Source organism: Malaclemys terrapin, chromosome 4 (assembly GCF_027887155.1).
Source record: "Malaclemys terrapin pileata isolate rMalTer1 chromosome 4, rMalTer1.hap1, whole genome shotgun sequence".
Classification (NCBI taxonomy): Eukaryota; Metazoa; Chordata; order Testudines; family Emydidae; genus Malaclemys; species Malaclemys terrapin.
The window spans coordinates 43,632,341-43,655,234 of record NC_071508.1 but is presented as its reverse complement, the minus strand read 5'-3'; the positions used below and the strand labels follow the sequence as shown (position 1 = coordinate 43,655,234).

Below are 22,894 nucleotides of genomic sequence, written 5' to 3'. Positions count from 1 at the left end.
TCTAACACAGCCAACATTGTCATTGGTTTAAGTGGGAGTTTTGTCTGGGGAAGACTGTAGGATTTGGCCTAGAGGATCCATCAATGCAAGGTACTGAACTTGGGAACAGAGTACAGTAGGCTAAAGCAACCTTATAAACCAGATGTGTAGTTTTAAACACTGCAGATAGGTTAATAAATAACCACAAATAAGGAATTCACTTGATGATTACCTGTTCTGTTCATTCCCTCTGGCATTGGCCACTGTCAGAAGACAGGATACTGGGCTAGATGGATCATTGGTTTGACCCAGTATGGCCATGTTCTTCTGTTCTTCTGTTCTTAAGCTCTTCCCTCCAAAGAGGAACCCTTATCATTAACCAAGAGTCCTTCTTATTCCAAATATAAGGAATCCCATTAATCATTCCCACTGCCCGTAGAGAAGAATACCCTTGTTGATGTAAGGAAACCCCAAACTCCCATTTCTGCCAAGAGTCCCTCCAAAGAAAAGTCCCAATTACTGTAGGGACACACAGCTCTCAAATCGCTAGTTCACGGCTGCGGCACACTGCGCCCGTGGCTGCGAGGCCGGAGCGGCCTACACCCCCACGCCTGTGATTGAGAAACTTATTGGCTGACCTAATCATCACCCTCGCTGCTCGCTTTCACGTGCACAAGATATGGGCTTGTTAAGTTATGTTGATGAGTATTGTATGCTCCTCCTATGCGCAAAAATTAAGCCACTCATAAGTGTTGTAAATAGAGAAGTAAGAGAATAAAAACCCCAGTGGAAAGTCCCTGAGAGGCATTTTTGGCTACCACGACCTGGCGCTCTGTCTCCTTCCTTTTTCGTCGCCACAAATTACAAACTGTCTCCCCCAAAAGAGGAACCACATTACAGCCAGGAACCACCCTCCAAAGATAGACCTCCTTCATAATCATATCCTCTACAGAGCAAACCCCATTACAGGCAAAAGTACTCTAAATAGTGTAGAATACCCAAAGAGGTAACCCCTGTCTCACACTCCGCAAAAAGGATCCATAATCCATTTCCATCCTCAAAAGATGAGCCCAACTACAACCAGTAACCCCCACTTCCATAGTACAGCCAGAAATTCTTTTTCCTGGGCATGTAGTTTTGAAACCAGGGATGTGCCCCACTCTCCCCTCCCCCCCCCCCCCCCCCGGTGAACATGGAATGTATTCTAGGGGAATGTGAGAAGCTGCTCTGCCCTCAGGCAGCTGAACAGCAGCGGTTGCTGACTATGCACCCAGCTCTGAAGTCAACGCCGCCACCAGCAGCAGCAGAAAAGTAAGGGTGTCAATGCCATACCATACCAACCTTACTTCTCCACTGCTGCTGGCAGTGGTGCTGCCTTCAGAGCTGGGTGCCCAGCCAGCCATCACTCCCTGATCTGCCTTTGGAGGTGCGCGGAGGTATTTGTACTTGTATGGCAGAAGGGGTGGGCGGGGATAAATGACTACAGACACAAAGAAGGCGGGTATGATCAAAAATAAGTTTCAGAATCTACTGCCTGCGTGTATCTTTAATGAGGGTCTGACACACAGGTCTGCTGGCAGGAAATGGTTCTTCATTTCCTGGCTCCAGTCAGGGTTCTGGAAGGATCTGGTAAGCAAGGATGGTGGACTGCAAAGACCAACAAACTGTGTGGATCTGCATCTCCTATTGCCCCATGTTTTGCATAGCCTGCTGTGGGGTGCATGGGTATACGGATGACTATCAGGACTCATTAGAGTCAAAACTTAAACTCCATATGAGCAAGGGATAAACTGCTTTGTGTACAATGAAGTCTATGTGAGAAGCTTGCTTTCCGTCCCTTAAATAACATTGCATGCTTGGCACCAGAATTCCCTGTAATGATGAAGCCAATACCTGCCTTGTTATCAAAAGCATTTTTACAGACTGTCATTAAAGTATGTGACACAACTTTGCTCTTTAGGAATATTGGGGTGGGGGGGAGGTTTTTTGTTGTTGTTGTTTTTTTTTTAGGTGAGAGGAAGAATCGATGCAAATATGAAAGGATGGCAATGAGAAAAGATGCTTAGATCTCGAATATAAACTTAGAATGTGTTAAATTCAAACATGGTGATGTGCAATATATATCTTTTTAAATGACAACGCCTTCTTCCACCCTGTTAGAGGGAGGTAAGCACCTGACCAATGGACTCTGCTTCTCCAATGTAGACAAGCATTCAAGCCCACAGCTCAATGTACATATGAGTCCTGTAACTCATTTCCTTCTCTTTCTACATGCCATCCTGTAGGCTTCCACACAGCCATGGATGGATGAACAGGACTTAATTTGGGATCTATCAATGTCTCTCACTAATGGGGCCAGAGGAGTCACTCTGGAATGCCAAAAGGAACTGAGCATATTGCCTCTGCATAACTCTGTCTCTGTGCTTGTCTTGGGACATCAAACCTAGATCTCCCAGGTGGCCAACCAAGCAGTACACTGGCCAGCCCTTACTAGGCATTTTCTGCACTTTCATGGAGTCCCTTTACTGACAGTTGTATAAAAAGTAGAGTCTGAAACCTTACAAACCTACTTGTGATTTCATGAAGAACACTGGCGGAATAATGGCAATATCCTTCATTTTATACTCATCAATAAATTCAGTCAACTAAACTAGTGTGTTACTGACTTGCACAATGTCTCAATGCTTTAGACCATATTCTGGGGTCATTACTTTTGTATTTACTCACACTTCTAAGTCTAAAAGAATTTGCCAGAATAATGAACTGATGAAGGATTTTAGGATTTTTCATCTGCCTTGAAAATTATCTCTTCTAATTTGTTGGTAATATTGAAGGTTTTCAAGTGGGAATCTCTTGGATGTACTTAGTTGAGCATCAAGCCAAACCAGGTTGTGTATTGTATTAATTCATGATGAGTAGGTTAGGCAGAGGTTACACAAACATAGCTGGAATATGATAGCCGCTTCTGATGTTGCACAAACAGGCATTACTGCCTTTTTCTATCCCCTCACCCGCAATTAAATCAATGCAAAGACTCCTGCCGACTTCAGTGGGAGTTGGATTGATCCTTACAGGAGGCTTGTCGTATGCAGTGTTGTTGTAGCTCTGTTGATCCCAGGATATTAGACAGACATAGAGAGCTTAGAGAGCCAAAATAGTTATTCAACTGACTTAGAAAATCTGGCACTTTACTGCTTAGGCCTGGGACAGATCTCCCTTCCCTTTAAAGCCCTGAAGGCTCAAGAGTGCTGGCAAATAAACACAAAGAGCTCTCACGTCTGAAATGAATTTTTAATCATTTAAAGCAAAAGAAACTAACTTAAAACTAAACAAAAGAGATACAAATAAATAGAGCACAATTACAAATAATCAGAGAGGGCACAGAAGAGGAGGAAGTGAGAAAAGGCAAAGCATTGATTTACTCTTGGAAAATTAGACTGGTGCATAGACCCTCCTTGTACTTTTTTCTGTGCGCCATTACTTTTCTCCCCTTCATTTCAATATTTTCTGAATGGCCCGCTTGACACGTTCGATGGCACTCTGTTCTTCACTTTCCTTTGACTTTTCTGAGGAGCTGGGTTGTGTGCACTCACTGTCAAGACATTCACAACGGTCCACGTGCAGGTACTTGTGAATCACAGATTTCCCATCGGGGCATTGCAGTAGAACTTGCTTCTCGCTAGTTGCTGCCTCCCTGCAGCAGGAACACTTGTGCTCCATGGAGTTGGCCTCAGCAGAGTATCTGTTTGTTAGTGTGGGAAAAGATACCGTTACACTTTGCCATAAGCTGGCATGCAGTAGAGAGAGAAAGAGAGAGAGTGAAATGAAGTACGATGAGCAATTTTGGTGAATAAGCTGCTGTAAGGAATTGGGAATAATATGTAAAAGGGGCCCTCTGATGGTGTGAGTTAGGGGAGCTGCTCCTTTAGCCCAGCTGGCGGAATGCTAGGCACCCAGGTTCAAGTATAATGTGGTCTGCTGTTTTAAAAACCAAGCCATCAAGGGCAGGATTTTGAAAGGGGTCTAAGGGAATTAGGCACCCAACTCCTATTGGAAGTCACTGGGAGTTGGGTGCCCAATTTCCTTAGGCCCCTTTGAAATCCTTGCCCCAAACCATTTAAGTTAGATACTTTCTGTTCACAGCAATCAGATGTAGTGTAGCCAGCTGCAATATAAGCCTCCCTGCATCATCCTTCCAGTGAAACCAGCCCTAACCATCCTGTAAGGCTCAGCCTAACTTAGACTGTAAACTCTTTGTGTCAGGGGCCATCTTTTTATGTTTATATACAGTGGTTACCCCCATCAGGATCCTAACTGGGGCCTGTCAGTACTGCAGCAGTACAAATAAATAATCCCCATGAGGAATTTGTAATTCATTTTCCTTATTGATTAATCATGGGTTTTCCTCCAGATAAGGGCTGCCAATTGTATTCAGTGATAGGCTGCAGTGGGAAATTATGGTTATAGACTTCATTTGTCAGATGGTGTTCAGCAGCTGTATTCTAGGTTTCTTGCTAGGTTTTAGCAGCTGTATCTTTGGTTTCTTCAAAGTTCTCTCACTCCAGAGCAATGATGCTGACTCCATTATCTCAGGAGTCACGGACAGCCCTTGAGCACACATTTTTTTCAGTTCTTTATACAAGTGTCTCCCTCTGAATCCTTCTTACAAAGTGTATTTAAATAAAGTCTCTCTCTTTTCCCTCCACCCATTATATGTTCATCATTGGAATGTAGCGTCTCTGCTGTTGAAGTTCAGACATGGCTACCATTAGGATATTTCCTGCAATGGGAATGAACTCAATGCTACATATCCAAGTTGCTCTAACACAAATGACAAGTGAGCTGGCTAGGGTGACCAGACAGCAAGTGTGAAAAATCGGGATGGGGTAGGGGGTAATAGGCACCCATAGAAGAAAATGCCCCAAATATTGGGACTGTCCCTATAAAATAGGGACATCTGGTCACCCTAACTGGCTCTCGCTTTGTAGGCAATAAGGAATCAACACAACTCTCTGGAAGCAAAGATGCAGCCCCCTGTGTCCCTTGGCTTTGGACTTCATTACTAAGGTGAATCAACCCTTTAGCCAGTTTCACCAAACCAGTTACAAATTTCAGTACTCATGAGACTGGAAGTTGAACCAGTTCTAGCTCTTCTACCATTCTTCAGCCTGGCTATGTATTGTCCCTTTTATAGAAACAGTCTCCTTGTCTGATTTACTTACAATGAGAAGGTTCCGCATGATCCTTCACATTGAGTCAGGTAGACTTTATCCACAGAACGGCAGCCCTTATGGGTGATATGGTCCACGATTTGGGTGACAGAACATGGTGATGGGCTGTCGCGAGGGATGCCTGTGGGAGAAAAGAGTGGTAATGCCTTTCAATCAAATGGCTCCAAAAACACCATGCTGCTTCATCACAGGCTGTGAGTCACTGATGCTTTGAAACAACTGTGTTTAATACCCAAAATAGCCAGAAAGGCCAAACACTTTAGCACTCAGCTTTACCCCTTAAACTTTAGCTCTCTATTGATTGCCTGGAGGACAGACTGTCTATTGAACATGTCCCTCATTGGAGCCACTGAATGGCAAAGGAAATGATGAAACAAGTGAGGAAGAGAGAGAATGGCTCATTTATCATATATTATTTAGGTTTATAGAAAATCAAATGATGTGAGTGTGTTTGGGAGTCTGTGGAGGGAAAAGTGAAGGCTGATTAAATCAAAACAATGATTTCAGAATGATTACTGTTTGGTACTATCAATGTTACTAGTGTCCAGATCAGTGCTGAAGTGCATGTTTTGCCAAGCCACATGCAGTAGCCAGTTATTAGAGATGTGTCAAATAAACTGCTGGAGGGAATTGTAACATACCAGCTCAAGGCCGAAAAGAAAACTCTTATAATTCTTATCTAGATACTTCTATGGCCTACTTCACTGCATTAGGCACTGAGTTCAACAAGTCAGAAGGGAAAGTGCAGAAACCCCCCCAAACATATAAATACAGTAGGTGAGCTACATTAGGAATGTCTTCCGATGCCATTGAGTTAGGTCCTTTCCTTCACCTGCTTTTCCTGTCTCAAAAGGCACTTTTGCTGCAAAGCCCACTCTATGGCAGCACCGATTTATTAATAACAACAAAATCTGCTACGTGACCACATACTCAGCCAAGGCCTTTTCTGCCAGCCTACAGTAATAAAGTAATAATTTACTTTTCTCAGTTTAGACTGAAAGCTGCTTGAGGCAGAGTCAGTGTCTGACTCTGTTCTGAGCACAGTTTATGTGCTCCACAAAATAACTAGTGTGAATGTACTTGCATCTATTTAAATTAATATATATTAGCAATAGCTTTTAGATAGGAAAAATCAGTCTCCATTTTGTTTTGTAGTGACTATATGAACACTGGATAATTATACTCACATGTTTTACAGCAACCATTAGGCAGCAGTGTAATAGTGCCCTGAAAACAAATCAGAATAAAATATCTGTATTATCAAAATTATCTGTATTTTGAAATTTTCTGCATGCACAGTGGGGAAAAATAATTTGTTCCATGGCAGGAATTACTGGTTGAAATTGTGTGGCCTGTACTATGCAGATGGTCTGATTAGATTACCATGATGGTCTTTTCTGGCCTTAATATCTATGAATTCACAATGGAATCTGTTGCAATATGTAATTCTCTGAAGAAAAGGCTTGTGACATATAATGGTCACCACTTACAAATTACTGTTTACCATCAATTCCATGCTGTTTAATCTGACATACCACAGTATTTCCTAATACTTTCAATAGGAAATAAGTGTGGGGTAGCCCTTATTTATTGCAATCACTGTGCCTACAGGACACTCATGAAAATATGCTGTCTCATACAAATTCGATCCTGCAGACTATAGTGTGATAGGACATTATAGCACACTACTGGTCAATTTTTAAGCCATGAGACACTAATTACCTACTATAAACCTCAGAACCCATCAATAAATATGTAGTATATGCACCATATGTCCCTTTTTCGGATGGAAGCATGCTTCAAGTAAATTAGTGCAACAAAAAATCATAACCCCCAGGGCTTAAATTCTTATCTACTATTTCCCGGAGCCCCCCCACGCCCCTCCCCATTTGGGGCTTGGGGCTTCAGCCCTGCAGGAGGTGCCGGGGCTTCAGCCACGGGGCATGCCAGGGCACGCCCCACAGGTGTGAAAATATTTACCAGAGCTCCACTCCAGACAGCACCGGCTGAATTTGAGCCCCAATAATAACAATTATAGCTTCTCCTCTGCCCAGTCGTGTCTTTTGATAGTAAGGTGGCTGGATCAAACTAAAATGCATTGTCATAAGGGATGAGGGCGAATGTCCCAAATTTACTTACAGCTTTACAATTCTCCTCATTGAACGATGGGCAGGTAATCTCTGAGGTGGAGGAGATAAGCTGACCTTTGATCGACACACAGCTATAAACGGTGCAGTTGTCTTTTGGATCGTTTTCCATTTCACCAGGCTGTATACAAAAAGGAAATTCCGCATACACGGAAGGATTCTGCATTAGACAGAAATCTTCCTAGCCCCTGAAAAAGATTCTCCTAATTTCTCAGCATAAAAATACTAGACAAATAACTGCCATGGTTATCAGGGTAGTGACTGTATTGTGGGGTTCCATGGGTGGAGGGGATCTTTGGAGCTCCATAAGGAATTTTCCTTGGGAAAGAAGAAATCCCAGTGTGGGACCTAAGGTATTCTGGAGGTAAGGAAAAATAAGTGGGTGAGATTTTGATTAGGGATGATGGGTAAACTGGTAGATATTAAATAGGAATAGCCCTTTACTCAAAAAGGGCAATACAATTGAATCATGTTCAAGCTTTTCTGGCACCTTTCCACATCTTGGTCAAAAAACTGCAAGAAAGGCTCTTCTCATAGAATTTCTGAGAAAGGTTGGAGATCTTGTCAGATCAGGCTATCTTCCAGATCAGAAAAATTCAGACGACTTTCTTTCAGATGAGCAGCTGAACTTTCAAATGCACATCTGAACTTAACCACTGAACCTTTCCTTTCCCCCATCACTAATCGACATGTCTTTCCTCCCAGTTAACACTTTGAGGAATACAATAGGAATGCTACATGTTTGGTAGACTCCTAAGAACAGCAGCACACTTACACTCAAGATGAGGACGGTGTTGTCACCCTTATTTACAACACACTTGGTCTGCACGCATTTTGGACAGCATTCCCCTTTCACATCTTTAAGTTCATATCCCTAGGAATTAAAAAAGCACTAGGTTAAAAGTGTCCTTGAGAAACAAACAAAAATGTAATAGTCTGAGCACCAGATTAAGGCTCTCTGTAAAAACCCAGCTAAATAGCAGCACTGATTATGGTTTTAAGGATAATCTAGATCTGTCACGTTTTGTAACAGATGGAAATCACCAGGTGAAGAGAAAAGGGATAATGAAAGTAGAAAATAAAAGGAGGCAACAAAGGCATTATAATAACTACACTGTGCTTAGATGTCACTTTATCGTCAAAGCATTTTTAAAAACACAGTTAGCTAATCCTCACAACATGACTATGATGCTCATAAGTATTATTATTGCTATCCTTAAGATGCAGAAAACTGACTGCCCAAGGTGAGCCAATGTTAGAGCTGGAATTAGGACCTAGGAATTCCTTTGCTTAGAATATACCTCTCTCAATCATGGCTACTTTTCAAGAAAACATACATGAATTTTTTTTTTTTTTTTAAAGTTTGTTACTTACTGGCTGGCACCTTTCATTGCATGGAATGCGCTTGCATGTGACAACATTCAGACCAGTACTGTTCGATTTATCAGTGCAGACACAATTTTGGCACTTATCAGCAACGACTGGGGAACCAGGCTAGATTTTTTTTTAAAAAAGCAAGAATTCTGGTATCAGCAAGGCGTGATGTGTAGGAGAGACATATCTCTAATATCCAATACTTCCCCCCACAAACAAACATCCACTAGGGAAACATATAGACACAAAGGACAAATATTCATCTCATGCATTATGGTGCATACGAAGTGGGTAACTTAATACCTGTCTGTATTAAATAAATAAAATAATTACTGGAGCCAATAGAATTATAGGGGTGTAAGTCAGTACAGAATGTGGCCCTTACCCATCCCTTTTTATTTGTGACAGCGAGGCTTTAGCATAGTGCAGCAAAGTGCTGATGTTAAATGTGCATTGATTTTTTAGGGATATGTACATTGTGTATTAAAAACAAATCTTTACATCCATGGTGCTGCTGCTTAGAGCCAGTGCTTCATTCTCTCTTACATGCAGTAACTTTCTTTGAAAAGTGTTAGGCTTCGTGTAACAGATAAATCCCTGACTGCAGTTTGGGGACGGGGGGGGGATCTCTAAAAATGAATTGTACCAAATGCAAACTGCCTCAAAGCACTTCAATTAAAGGATGCTCTTGGGACTCAAATGTTTCATCCAAGAGTCCTTCTCATGAAGAAATGGAAACTTACCATGTACTCAGCATTCCCAACCACACAAACCTTCTTGGGAACTGTGAAATAAGGCAGAAGTTGTATGGTTATACATGCAAGAAAAGTGCCAAATTTTATTATCCCAGTCATGCAAATTTCCTCCACAAATAATCACAACACAAATATTCAAAAGTGTCACCCAGATTCCCTTTTTGCAGTGCAAATTGTGCAATACACGGACACAAATATTTGTGTACAAATACAAAGGTACAATTTGCACCCGCAAAAGAGAAAGACTGTCTGGTTTGAATATCTATATCCCAGGTTTTACATCCCAGGATGTCCACTGGATGGTTGCAAAACGTTTCCTGATATGTTTAATTGGAACGATCCAGGAATGATCATCTGCCTTTCCAATCGCTAAAGTTCATAGGGACAATTTCTTATGGGAGGACTGAAGTCCCGGTCAGCAATCCCACTATTCTTACATAGGCATATAACCAGAAATATGACCTGACCAGGGTGAGCTATACCTAATCCACTTTGCACGACCATTTTCTCAGCTACCACTTGGGCTCGTCCATGGTAGCAACCTAGAATCTAAGCCTGGTTTTGTTGCCTCCTCCAAGAGAGAAGCACAAAGTATTGGCTACCAACCTTAATGCTCAAGCATGTAAAGTGCAATACTGACTGTTCTCATATATTTAAAAGCGACTTACCGCACTCATACGTAGGACAGCACTTGCCAGTGGCAATATCAGAAACAAGTTCATAACCAATTTTACATTTAGGAGGTATGGTTGTGCAAAAGCTCGCATTGCATCCTGCAAAGGGAAAAAGCCAAGAGAAATGTAAAATAACAGCTACAGAGAGAAATATGCCACTTGGCCAGGCTCAGTCCAAGCATTTAGCTGGCCTGGGCTTCACAGACTAATCTCAATTAATTTAACAAAAATGAATAATGCAACTGTTATTACAAAAGAAAGTTTGAGGGACAGAGGAATGCTGTAAATGAAGCAAAAGGGGAACTTACTGCAGGAAGTTATGCTGCAGCAGATGTTGTCAGGATGGACTTCAGTGACCTCGTAAAAGCCTTCATCACTGCAGCTTGGTTTATCCGCTTGCGCTGGACATTTGAGGGGCTCACAGATAATGCCACTTCCGCCCTCCAGGCAAATGCATCTCTTGCAGTCAAACTCAAAAACTTCCCCAAACTGTCATTAAAGAAAGAGAAGAAAGCAACTGAATGAATAGTTATAGAATAGAAAGAACATAAATCTGTTGTTTTCAATGGGCTGTGCTGTGTGTTTAAGTGTAAGCACGTGTACATGTATGTGTTAGGAGGGAGCAGAGTGGAATTATAAATTTACTATTTTGTAGTCTGGAAACTGATTATCAGAAGCTGTCTAAAGACAATATCTCCCACTAATGTATAACTCAAGCTGAGATAAATATAAATCAAGGATTTTCAAAATTCCACTCACCTACCAAATAAGTGCATGGATGAAAACCTGGGAGTCTATACAAAACAGGACCGATATGGAGGAGACACAAAATACTTGCAATGGAAAAGCAAATGTGTAACATACCTTTCTTGGTTTATTATCTGGTCCAACACACCCTGCAAATAGAGCAAAATAAATCTTCATTACCACTGATACGATGACAGGTAGCCAGATTCAGAACTATGTTGTGCACACAACCTGGCAACAACAAAAAGGAAATGCACATGCATTTAAATATGGTAACACAACCTACCGCAGGTTTTTACACAGACATCCACACCTTCACCATAAGGCATTGTTCCAGCAGGACAGAAGCAGCCTTCCACACGACTGGTTTGGTTTTGTGCAACTTGGCTGTACGAGACAAAAAAGACCACCATTATCATCAATGACACACAGTGGAAGGTTGGCCAAATATATTTTATCCAGAAATGTATGGGCAAAAGAAACTGCACATGTGAAATTTACAGATTTTAAATCATCCTGATTCTAATCTTAGCTTATTCCACTATACAGTGTTTGATTCAGCTGTATGAGAGGATACCAGGGCAGATATAATGATAACCAGTTAAAGGCTGTCTCAAAGATTTCTATTTTAAATCAAGATTGTTAAATTGGATATTCCTCACTTCTCTGTGGATTATCTATCAGTGGGTAGTTGCAGGGCACCTGACTGGCAGGAAAGTAACTATTTACCTTGACTTGCAGGTCACCTCTTCAATAGGACCACATGCTTTGTATACTCTGTGTGATGGGCACTTAAGCGCTTGAATGGAAGAAATATAGAGAAAGAAATATTTCAGCAAGACCATCATAAGGAGGCCCAGCAAGTGTACACCTTTTGCAATCTTCAAACAAACATTGGAAACAAATAGATTTAAAAATATGTCAGACTCATTCAATAACATTGAAGGTCTGACTGAGAACCATAAAAACCCAGAAACTCAGACTTAAGAGGGAAAAATCCATCCATGACCCCTCCTGCAAATAGACAGGTATTGCACGGTCTCTGAGTGGTAGGTGATTTTACACTAAGTAACATATGCAAAGCAACATCTCATCCTGTTGTGCCAGGGTAAGGACAGGATTTGATCTTCTGAATACAAATACTTTTGTTTGCTAGCGTTTCTTAGAGCCACATTTTTGAAGATGGGAATGCTCCCACGCTGCACCAGCAAAAAAAAGTTTGTCTCCCATTAAATATGTAGATTCACCCATTGTGCCTGCAAAATCCACACACTGGGCACACAGGCATTTGCTCAAACAAATGTAGAGCATTTCACACACAATGAGCACACATGCATTTTTACAGCATCTATTTCCCCCACCTTTGAAATCTGGCCTGTAAAATTATTTCAATAAAGCTTTTGGGGTTTATTACAGTCATTAGCGACTTGGAGAGCCAAGTAACCCATAAACGGAAGGGGAATTGAAATAGACCCTACAACTAATAGTTCAAGTTAAATGGCAGAAAAATGTCTCTACTTACGGCAGATATCACGGGTATGGCCTCTCCAATCAACACAGACCCCCTGGTCAGCGCAGAGAGCAGCGTAGGTTTGCAAACTTGCACACTCCAATTTAGAGTTGGGAAGAGCGCAGCTGTCGAAAACGCAGGCTGCATAGTAGTGGTCAGGGTTGACAAAGGGATGGCATGCTTTGAACGGGCTAGAAGCAGAAACCTGTATCATTATTAGTTACTGAATGATCTGTGCTCATTTTAATATGCTGTATGCCATATTTTAGCATGATGCTATACAGGAAGATTTGAACAGGACTCAATGATAAATAAACATTTTGCTGGAGTGCAGCCTTCCAACCCACTTAGACCTTAATCTTTAGACTATCCACCCACTACTCTCTCTCCAAAATAATGCTTCCCACCTAGTAGCTGCAGGAATATAATTTTGCGTAGCCATGAATTAGAGTTGTGGATAAGACTTGGTTGGAATTTCCTCTTTTTGAAGCCACATCCTGAAACTCAAGCACAAGATCCCTTTGGGATCTTCCGGGGACCAACATCTACTGAGAGAGCATGGAAGAGGAGCAAAGTGGAAAGGGCTGGAGAAGGCCAAGGGAGCCCAGAAGGCTACGAGAGGGCCAAAGAATCATTAAAGAAGGCTGAAAGGCAGTGAGCAAGTTGCAAAGATTAAAACAGATTAGGAGGGAATGGAAAAGAGGGAATGGAAGAGAGAGAAGGAGCAGAAGCAGCTACAAGAGATGATGAAGCAACACCAAATATTTGCATTTCAGATTGCCACCGTACACACGTCTAGTATATTTACCCTTCTTTAATGAGCTTGCAGAGATCAGATGGTTTGCAGGATGGTGGGGTGATAGGAGGTGCCTCTGTAGTAGTTAGGGATGGAGAGCACTGTGGCTTTTCGGGGTCATTAATCACCCAATGATCTGCCATGGTTTCACAGTTACCTATGATCTTTCCACCTGGTAACATGCAGTCATCTGCTGTGTTGTTGGTACAAGTGCCTACAATTGACAAGAGGAAGAAGAATTCACACACAAATCTTCACTATCTGATAATCATTGTATTTCCATCCATCACAGAGAACCATCATCACGTCTCTCTTACTGCCAGAGCTTACATTTAACTTTTTGTATTTCATTCTAAAAGTAGAAAAATAGATCCTCACCGCACTGTCCTTGGGTGTTGTTGCCAAACTTCTGGTAAGGCAATCTAATTGAGAAAGTCAATCCATTGTAGGTTACATTTACCCCAAGTTCAGAAATTTCCACTACGTGATTTATGCCTGACTTAAAGATTCTCACGCCGTATTTTTTGTAAGGTGTAGCCACTTCCTGATTGTTTACCGTCACCTATTGTTTAAAGGAAAATGGAGAAGAGACATACATATTGTATAATGTTCATAAAAACAATCTATCCAACTTACATTGGAGATACAATGTAAAGGAAAGTAATGTTGTGTTTATGTTTCAAAGCTTCCTTGCTTTCTATTTCTAATGAGCTGTATGTTTTTGCGTATGTGACTGAAATGTTGAACTCTTTCTTTAAGACCCAATGAAGGGGTACATCAGCCTGGGGATACATTTGCAGAATTTTGGATAAATTAGGATGGAATTTAGAATGCAGCCCCTGTTAAACATCATAGGAGATGCATGCTACATTTTCACTGCACCTGAGCTGAAATTTTCTCTCTCTCCCCAAAAGCTCCAAAGAAAGGGAAGCCTTGGATCTACATTTGTTAGAAAATGGAATTGAATGAAATATGGGAAGAAAAAAATCGTATTTACTAATTCAGAACCGGGTGGTGGGCCTAGTGCAGTGGTTCTCAAACTATGGGGTGGGCCTCCCAAGGGAGATGCAGGAATATGTCAAGGGAGGTCTGTGGGGAGGGGGGGTGTTGTTTGTCTTTTAAATGCTCGGGCTGTCAACCCTGGGTGGCTGGGGCTTGTGTGGAAGGGCCGTGCACACCTGGGAGGCGGGGATAAAGGGGACAGCCAGAGCCCCCCCGCCCAGGCTCCGGCTCCCCCCCTACCAATCCCTCATTGGGAAGGAGCCCATGCTCAGGCTCTCTCCCCCCATCCCTTACATGGAAGCAGTGTGGCTCAGGCTCTCAGCCCTGGGGCAGCAGGGCTGTGCCTGTCAGCCCCCCGGGTGGCAGCAGCAGCACAGAAGTAAGGCTGGCAATGGGGCGCTAAGTCTGCGGTGAAAAGTGAAAACAAATACCACTTTTCACATCGCCTCCCTTACTTCTGCACTGCTGCACCTTTACTTCTAAGTCTGCTGTGAAAAGTGATATTGATGAAAATCACTTTTCACATTGCCACCCTGACGTCTGTGCTGGTGCACTGTTGCCTTCCAAGCTGGGTGCCTGGCCAGTAGCTGCTGCTGTCTGCTCTACCTTCAGAGCTGGGTGGCAGTACATGTACTTGTGGGGAGGGCGCGTAAATGACTACGGACATACAAAGAAGCTGGACCCGATCAAACAAGTGTGAGAACCACTGGCCTAGTGCATCCCCCTTAAGTTCATCTAGGACTGATAAGTTTTGCTCAGTCTCAGAAGGCAATGGGGAATTTAACCTATGTTGTAGTCTTGCAACACTTTATCTGTAGTAATGACAGGTTTCAGAGTAGCAGCCACAAGTAATCCTGTTCACTTTACCTGTAGTTGCACCTCCAAAATTCCCCACCTTAATAGTCCAAAAGTCAGCAGAGAGCTGCTGATGGAAAATAAGGAGGTGAAGAATCCTAAAAGTAAGTACTTCCAACACATTTTGAAGAAAACAGATTATATTACATGCTACAGCCTAATCCTTGGAACATGGGGGCTAAACGATGACATGAAACTGATGACAACCCTTCACTTGAAAAATCAGAAATGGAAGTATCTTAACCCATCTTGAGGTGTGACTACGATCACCAAGCCATTGGCCTGTTGAGGATGTCTTTTAGAAACATTTTGGTCTACTACTTTGATTCCCATCTCTAATTCAAATGTGCCCCCTTGTTCAAACCCCAAAATGATCCAATGCCCTCCCTCAATCCTGCTTTACAAGGACAATGGGATGATCCTTGCTCATTGGAAACCCTTTGATATACTATAATATTTATTCTTTTGGGCTGTTATCTACATTAAAATCCTTAAAAGTCATAATACAGTATTCCATGTTATGTTGTCAGATAAGATGGATTCTTCCTATAATCCATGTTTTGAAGGGTCAGGGGAATGGAAAGATCTGAGTTTAAAAATGGGATGAGGGGGATGATCTCTTTCTATATTCAGATGAAGTAGTGTCCCTATAAAACTCCTTCAAAGCAACTCACAGAACAATTATCCCATTTTCCTAACATTGCTGCCACCAAAGTTATCAGGTTTGAGTGCCACTAGCATATAAAGATGTGAATCTGATTAAGCGAGGGCAGGTGTAGCTGTATATCAATATCAGTCCGAGCATGTACATTTGGTTTATTAGTCACTTTCCAATACCTGTACTTTGAGAGGAAACATTGTGATAGTCTTTATGTGCACTTCCTGGGTCTCGTGTCTCACGATGAGTGTGCGTGGACAGGACACTCTGTCCTGTGCAATGCAGTGATAGTTGTCAATGTAGACCCCAAAGTTGTCAATCTTTTTGTTAATCTCTTCCACCAGGACATACGTACAATTCCCTTGGTAGCTATAGTACTGTCCATCAAAAGTCACATAATGTGGGTCTCCCCAGCCAGTGCAATAACCTACCAAGAGATTCAGAGTTAGTTTACCTGTATATGGTAACATATAGAAGCAAAGCTGGACTATGAATAAAGTCTTTAGTAAGTGGAAGACCAATTTACCCTACTAGCACTGGAGTCAAATAGGAACGAGAGAACCTGAATGAAGTGAACTACAGATAAGTAAAGAGAATTAATCTAAGGCCTCAGTTGGACCCAAACTGGAACTTTTTTCATATTTAAAGAAGCTGAACTGTTTCTTTCTTTCTCTCTTTCTCTGTTTACATTCTCCATTTTCTGGATCTCCAGATTTCAGACAGGACGTCAAACATTCTCTGAAAAAGGCTATTCTGCTATTTCCTACCAAGTTGAAATCAGTAAGTGCCATTAATCTCACAAGTAGGCCAGAGCTTTCTGGATCAAAGAGTTCAAGATAATTTCAAGCAGCTGGCTCAGGATCCAAACTTAGCAACTTGGACTCATCTTTAATGTAATCATATAGGGCCACATTCCATCACTTTTCTCCTGCCATGTAGTACCTTACGCCAAATTATTTAGATGGGACTACTTGTGTAGTGAGCTACCAGTCGACATGAGTAACTAAGTGATAGAATCAGGTCTGTGTAGATTATATCATAAAGAAAAAATTGCCAGAGCCAAACAATTTGAAGAACAAAATATGAATGCATTTTTTCATTGTTAACTTTAATTTATATCAAGGGTTCACACATATTAATTTGTAATTGAATAATTCAAATAATTTAATGGAATAAAAAGGTAAAATGAAAGAATATAGCATTTCATGAAACATTGTTACAAGCAAGTGCTGTGGCAGAGCTAGGGGGAAACCTAGGACTAAGCTAGCAAGTGGTACTACAGGTAAGACTGAATTGCATTGCTAAGGATATGAGGGGCTAAACTTACACAGCACTTGCTCCCACTACAAACATTGTAGCTCTTAAAACTATTATTGGTCCATCAGAGATAAAAATATCCCTCCAAATATATACTCACAGTCACACTCCCAGTGCCAACAGCATTCACCCTGCACCAGCACAGGAGTGAGCCCATTGGTACAACTGGGCTTAGGAGGAAGTTTACATTCAGTCGTAACCAGCTCCCATGTTTTGTTGTCAATGCATATTGCCTTGGTGCAGTTACATGGCCAGTAGCTTTCACCTGGCTGGATTTAAGATGGGGGGGGGGGGGGAAATGGTGAGATCTACAATGAAGGAATCAGACTAATAAAGGAAAAAATGGATTTCTGGATATTGTACACAGCTTTATATTGCTAACATCTTTATCCCAAACAAATATTTCAAAGTGCAAATAAAGCACCACATTCAGTACCGTCATCGAGGTCTGTAAAATGAGATTGCTGCATTGTTAATAATTAACTGTAAAGGATTTATTATGAGTACAATGCTAGTCACCAAGGTTTTATTCTGATTTCCCTTCCCTGGGTCACAGTGTAAAACAGCAGCTGCACCCAAGTTATTGACTACTAATAGTCTTTTTGGAAACAGTATCATCAGTCAGCCAATAGATGGATCCAAATGTATTTTGTATGTCATATTTCATAAGCAAAAAGTAAAGGTGCAGGTGAATATGCCATGCCTGTAAAAACTTTAATAAGTCTTTAGTGCAGTGATTCCAACCTTGTGCTGCTAGAGGCAAATACATCCCTTCAGAGCACTTCACGAGGCACTATCTAAATTTGTTTGATTTGAGCTCCTCTTGCTATCCCTGGCTTCAGAGGCCTGCTGATCAGAGGAGTGGTCCCCATGCAACCTGATGCATGCAAGGCAGAGCACAGAGGCAAAAAAGAAAATGAACTGGCATTCTGGTAATTCTGGTGCAATGTCCCGAGATGTTCACATCCATGCATCGTGACAATACAGGATGATGTTACATTGTCAGTATGTCATAGCATGGTTATTTTTGTCTCCCTGCAACTGCATTTGGTGATGAAGAGGATCTCTGTCTCTATAAGGCTGAGCACCACTGTTTTAGAGTAAGACATTTTCAACTGATTAGGAGACAGCAGCCATGTGTTACAGATTGAGAAGGTATTGGGCCAATCTAGAATGGGGCTGAGCTATTGATTTCAGTGTGAGGTCCAGGTTTTCAACACATTCTCTGTGCTATTCAGGATATGGCCCATTAAATCCAATCCAGGATACAAGTTCATGACTGATTTGGGTTGGTAGATGAGTTAATACTTTGGCATAATCATTCTGACAAACACTAGAAAGATAAAGAGGAAGGGATGGAAGGTGGAATTTGCTCCTGGTAAGAGACCTTGTGGTCTCCCTTTCACCAAAGCTCCTTCACAGCTCTGCACTGTGATATAATCCCTTGAAGAAATGCCAGTTGAGAGCTTATTTCAAAGAATGTTATGAGTGTCTAAGCTACCATAATGAGAGAAAGGGTCATTGAGTGCCATGACAATAGCCAAGAAGTTAATATGACATAGATGGAAAAATCTTTATATACCCAGCATAGCAGAGGATCACTATGTTAATGAATGAATTAAAATATCACAAGATAGCATCCTCTAAATTGAATATATAGTTGTACAATATGGTCTCCTTTCACAGACATATAATAAAAATGTGAAATTTACTTACTGCAATGGTAGTGTTATCAGGTAAAGTACAATTTGTTTTGAATGAGGGTGTAGTTATCTCTGAGGTAGTTGTCGATGTGATGGTGGTGGTGGTAGGCGTCTGTGGGGTAGTTGTTTCTGTGGTGGTAGTGATAGGGAAATCAGATGTAAATATGTCAGTCATTTGTAAAAACATTACTATGTTAACTACATATGCTGACACTACCATATTGCCTTTTGTGATAATGATTGCTTTGACATTAGGTACTATGAATCCAAACTATGCTAGGTGACATAAATATAGATTGTATATTATATTATATAACATTACTACATCCCAGGATATTTAAATTCACCTCAGTTTCACATAAAAAAAAAAAAAACCTTGTTCAAAATCAAAGGGCAATAAATATTTTTAAAATATCAGTTACATTTAAATTAACAGGTGGAAGGGTATCTAAGCTTACGTGTATACTGTTCAGAAAGTGGGGAAGCTTTTTTGTGGTTAGTGCTATATTTCATATAATTTTTGTTAGAAATTCTGGAAGGCTAAACACAGATGTACATTAAATAAATCTCTGCTGCTAGGTCAGTTCTGTCTATAGCTTCCATGTCCACCTTGCAATATCTGAATTTTTACTAGTGGTTACCTTCGGTTAATGAGAATCATATCAACACTTACAAAACATTATTGTTATCATTAAGTATAGACAGTTATTGCTCAATTCTTACTTGTTGGAATACTGGTTGTGGTTCCTGTTGTAGTAGTAGATGGTGGCACAGTGCTAGTTGTAGTGGTTGTCGTTGTCGTTGTGGTGGTTGGAGGCTCAGTGGTTGTAGTTGTCGTGGTTGTTGGTGTGGTGGTGGGAGGCTCAGTGGTGCTGATTGTAGTGGTTGTTGTTGTGGTGGTTGGCGGCTCAGTGGTTGTCGTCGTTGTGGTGGTTGGTGGCTCAGTGGTTGTCGTCGTGCTGGTTGGCGGCTCAGTGGTTGTTGTTGTCGTTGTGGTGGTTGGAGGCTCAGTGGTTGTTGTTGTCGTTGTGGTGGTTGGAGGCTCAGTGGTTGTTGTTGTCGTGGTTGGAGGCTCAGTGGTGCTGATTGTAGTGGTTGTCGTTGTCGTGGTTGGAGGCTCAGTGGTTGTCGTGGTGGTGGTTGGAGGCTCAGTGGTTGTAGTTGTTGTGATTGTCGTGGTGGTTGGAGGCTCACTGGTGCTGATTGTAGTGGTTGTCGTTGTGGTGGTTGGCGGCTCAGTGGTTGTCGTTGTTGTGGTGGTTGGCGGCTCAGTGGTTGTCGTTGTGGTGGTTGGCGGCTCAGTGGTTGTTGTTGTCGTTGTGCTGGTTGGCGGCTCAGTGGTTGTTGTTGTCGTGGTTGGAGGCTCAGTGGTGCTGATTGTAGTGGTTGTCGTTGTCGTGGTTGGAGGCTCAGTGGTTGTCGTGGTGGTGGTTGGAGGCTCAGTGGTTGTCGTGGTGGTGGTTGGAGGCTCAGTGGTTGTAGTTGTTGTGATTGTCGTTGTGGTGGTTGGAGGTTCAGTGGTTGTAGTTGTTGTGGTTGTCGTTGTGGTGGTTGGAGGCTCCGTGGTTGTTATTGTCGTTGTGGTGGTTGGAGGCTCCGTGGTTGTGGTTGTGGTGGTTGGAGGCTCCGTGGTTGTCGTTGTGGTTGTGGTGGTTGGAGGCTCCGTGGTTGTCGTTGTGGTGGTTGTTGTGGTGGTTGGAGGCTCAGTGGTTGTCGTTGTGGTGGTTGTTGTGGTGGTTGGAGGCTCAGTGGTTGTCGTTGTGGTTGTGGTGGTTGGAGGCTCAGTGGTTGTCGTTGTGGTTGTGGTGGTTGGAGGCTCCGTGGTTGTCGTTGTGGTTGTGGTGGTTGGAGGCTCCGTGGTTGTGGTTGTGGTGGTTGGAGGCTCCGTGGTTGTAGTTGTGGTGGTTGGAGGCTCCGTGGTTGTCGTTGTGGTTGTGGTGGTTGGAGGCTCCGTGGTTGTCGTTGTGGTGGTTGTTGTGGTGGTTGGAGGCTCCGTGGTTGTGGTTGTGGTGGTTGGAGGCTCCGTGGTTGTAGTTGTGGTGGTTGGAGGCTCAGTGGTTGTCGTTGTGGTTGTGGTGGTTGGAGGCTCAGTGGTTGTCGTTGTGGTTGTGGTGGTTGGAGGCTCAGTGGTTGTCGTTGTGGTTGTGGTGGTTGGAGGCTCAGTGGTTGTCATTGTGGTTGTGGTGGTTGGAGGCTCAGTGGTTGTCGTTGTGGTTGTGGTGGTTGGAGGCTCAGTGGTTGTCGTTGTGGTGGTTGGAGGCTCAGTGGTTGTCGTTGTGGTTGTGGTGGTTGGAGGCTCAGTGGTTGTCATTGTCGTGGTTGGAGGCTCAGTGGTGCTGATTGTAGTGGTTGTCGTTGTGGTGGTTGGAGGCTCCGTGGTTGTAGTTGTCGTGGTTGGAGGCTCAGTGGTGCTGATTGTAGTGGTTGTGGTTGTGGTGGTTGGAGGCTCCGTGGTTGTCGTTGTGGTTGTGGTGGTTGGAGGCTCCGTGGTTGTCGTTGTGGTTGTGGTGGTTGGAGGCTCAGTGGTTGTCGTTGTGGTGGTTGTCGTCGTGGTGGTTGGAGGCTCAGTGGTTGTAGTTGTCGTGGTTGGAGGCTCAGTGGTTGTAGTTGTTGTGGTTGGAGGCTCAGTGGTGCTGATTGTAGTGGTTGTCGTTGTGGTGGTTGGAGGCTCCGTGGTTGTCGTTGTGGTGGTTGGAGGCTCCGTGGTTGTCGTTGTTGTTGTAGTGGTTGGAGGCTCAGTGGTTGTTGTCGTGGTTATCGTTGTGGTGGTTGGAGGCTCAGTGGTTGTCGTTGTGGTGGTTGGAGGCTCAGTGGTTGTTGTCGTCGTGGTTGGAGGCTCAGTGGTTGTTGTCGTGGTTGTCGTTGTGGTGGGTGTGGGGGTTGGGGTGATGGTTGTAGTTGTGGTAGTTGTGGTACATTGTTGCCCGCAGCAGTAAACCTTGATCTCATAATTGAGGCACATAGGAATTGGAATCATGCCCCCTGGTACTTGGTCTTTATTATAACAGATAAGCCCAGTGGAAACATCGCATTTCACTTTTTGTCCTAAAACGTCAATAGGGATGGTAGGGAATTTCTCAGCTCTGCATGAAATATTTAGTGGATTCTCACATATCGCTGAGGCGTTCCATTCTCTGATTTTGTCATAGGTTTCATTATCACCACCGTGTATGCCATATTTTGGGTAACTCACATCAATCCAGTCAGACCAACAACAACCTACAAAACAATAATGGAGCACAGAATTTAGAAACATGGATGACATGGTAGTGATGTAAGCAGTGCTGAGAGTGATGCACTGGATGTACATTGGTCCAAAACAAATAATTACTGTAACCTACAAAGATTTGGCATGAGAGCAGGATTATGATCTCAACTACAACAGTTTAAGTCACAAATGCTGCAGTGCAAGTCAATAATGAACTAGCATAAAAATAGTGCAAGATCAGAATCAGGCTGGGAGTGTGCGGAATTGGTGTTTCTTATGCATTGAAAAAAATGTAGTATGAACAGTTTCATACAAGAGTAGAATGTAAGAGGGAGCAAGATCTTGTAGAACCTCCCTACTTTATCTCACATCTTCCCGTTAGTTGCTTTTCCAGCCACTTGCACCTAAGTTCTGTTTTTGCTACAGTGAATTAACGGGTACAGCGTAAAGAACTCGAACAAAGTTGCCATAAAGCAGTGTTTCATCCCCAAAAGTAGACCTACAGTGGTTCATCAGGTAAAGGGACACTATGCTGAGGTAGTATGTTAGCAGGATAGAGAAGTATCCGTGATGCATAATGAGATATTGCAAGCCCGAGCCTGTGTATGCAATTGTTGTGCCATGCCTATATTTAAAATATAATCAGTAAGGCCTGCTGCAGAGAGTCAAGCAAATATTCATTCATGCTTTTATGGAATCAATACTTCTTATAGTGGAACTTGTAGTTGTTACTGAGTGAAATGATACTGGGTGGGGTGGGAAAATAGATGTAAATATCCAAATAATTTATAAAAACATATTTAAAAGTAGTAAATACATATGCCACCTGACACACATATTGCCTGCTGTGATAATAAACTATCTGAGAAAATCCAAAATTTGGTAAGTTGTATAAAATATAGATTGTAGAGCAGTGGTTCTCAAAGCCGGTTTGCCGC

The 22,894-nt window shown here is 42.5% G+C and overlaps 1 protein-coding gene across 1 annotated transcript in view; it reads right to left on the bottom strand.

The window, feature by feature from the left end:
- Positions 1-3,312: 3,312 nt before the first annotated feature.
- The window catches only part of MUC2 (mucin 2, oligomeric mucus/gel-forming), a 58,345-nt gene continuing 38,763 nt past the window's right edge, over positions 3,313-22,894 (bottom strand). The window contains exons 30-48 of the mRNA XM_054026136.1: positions 19,472-21,967; positions 18,762-18,877; positions 17,146-17,314; positions 15,908-16,155; positions 13,592-13,775; positions 13,226-13,427; positions 12,430-12,608; positions 11,637-11,706; positions 11,194-11,294; positions 11,025-11,056; positions 10,469-10,649; positions 10,155-10,259; positions 9,475-9,515; positions 8,732-8,851; positions 8,133-8,231; positions 7,350-7,478; positions 6,398-6,437; positions 5,202-5,331; positions 3,313-3,721 (exon numbers count right to left, since the gene is read on the bottom strand). Of these exons, the coding sequence (XP_053882111.1) occupies positions 3,472-3,721; positions 5,202-5,331; positions 6,398-6,437; positions 7,350-7,478; positions 8,133-8,231; positions 8,732-8,851; positions 9,475-9,515; positions 10,155-10,259; positions 10,469-10,649; positions 11,025-11,056; positions 11,194-11,294; positions 11,637-11,706; positions 12,430-12,608; positions 13,226-13,427; positions 13,592-13,775; positions 15,908-16,155; positions 17,146-17,314; positions 18,762-18,877; positions 19,472-21,967 (4,892 nt within the window). The 3' untranslated portion in view covers positions 3,313-3,471. The remainder of the gene's footprint in view (positions 3,722-5,201; positions 5,332-6,397; positions 6,438-7,349; positions 7,479-8,132; positions 8,232-8,731; positions 8,852-9,474; positions 9,516-10,154; positions 10,260-10,468; positions 10,650-11,024; positions 11,057-11,193; positions 11,295-11,636; positions 11,707-12,429; positions 12,609-13,225; positions 13,428-13,591; positions 13,776-15,907; positions 16,156-17,145; positions 17,315-18,761; positions 18,878-19,471; positions 21,968-22,894) is intronic.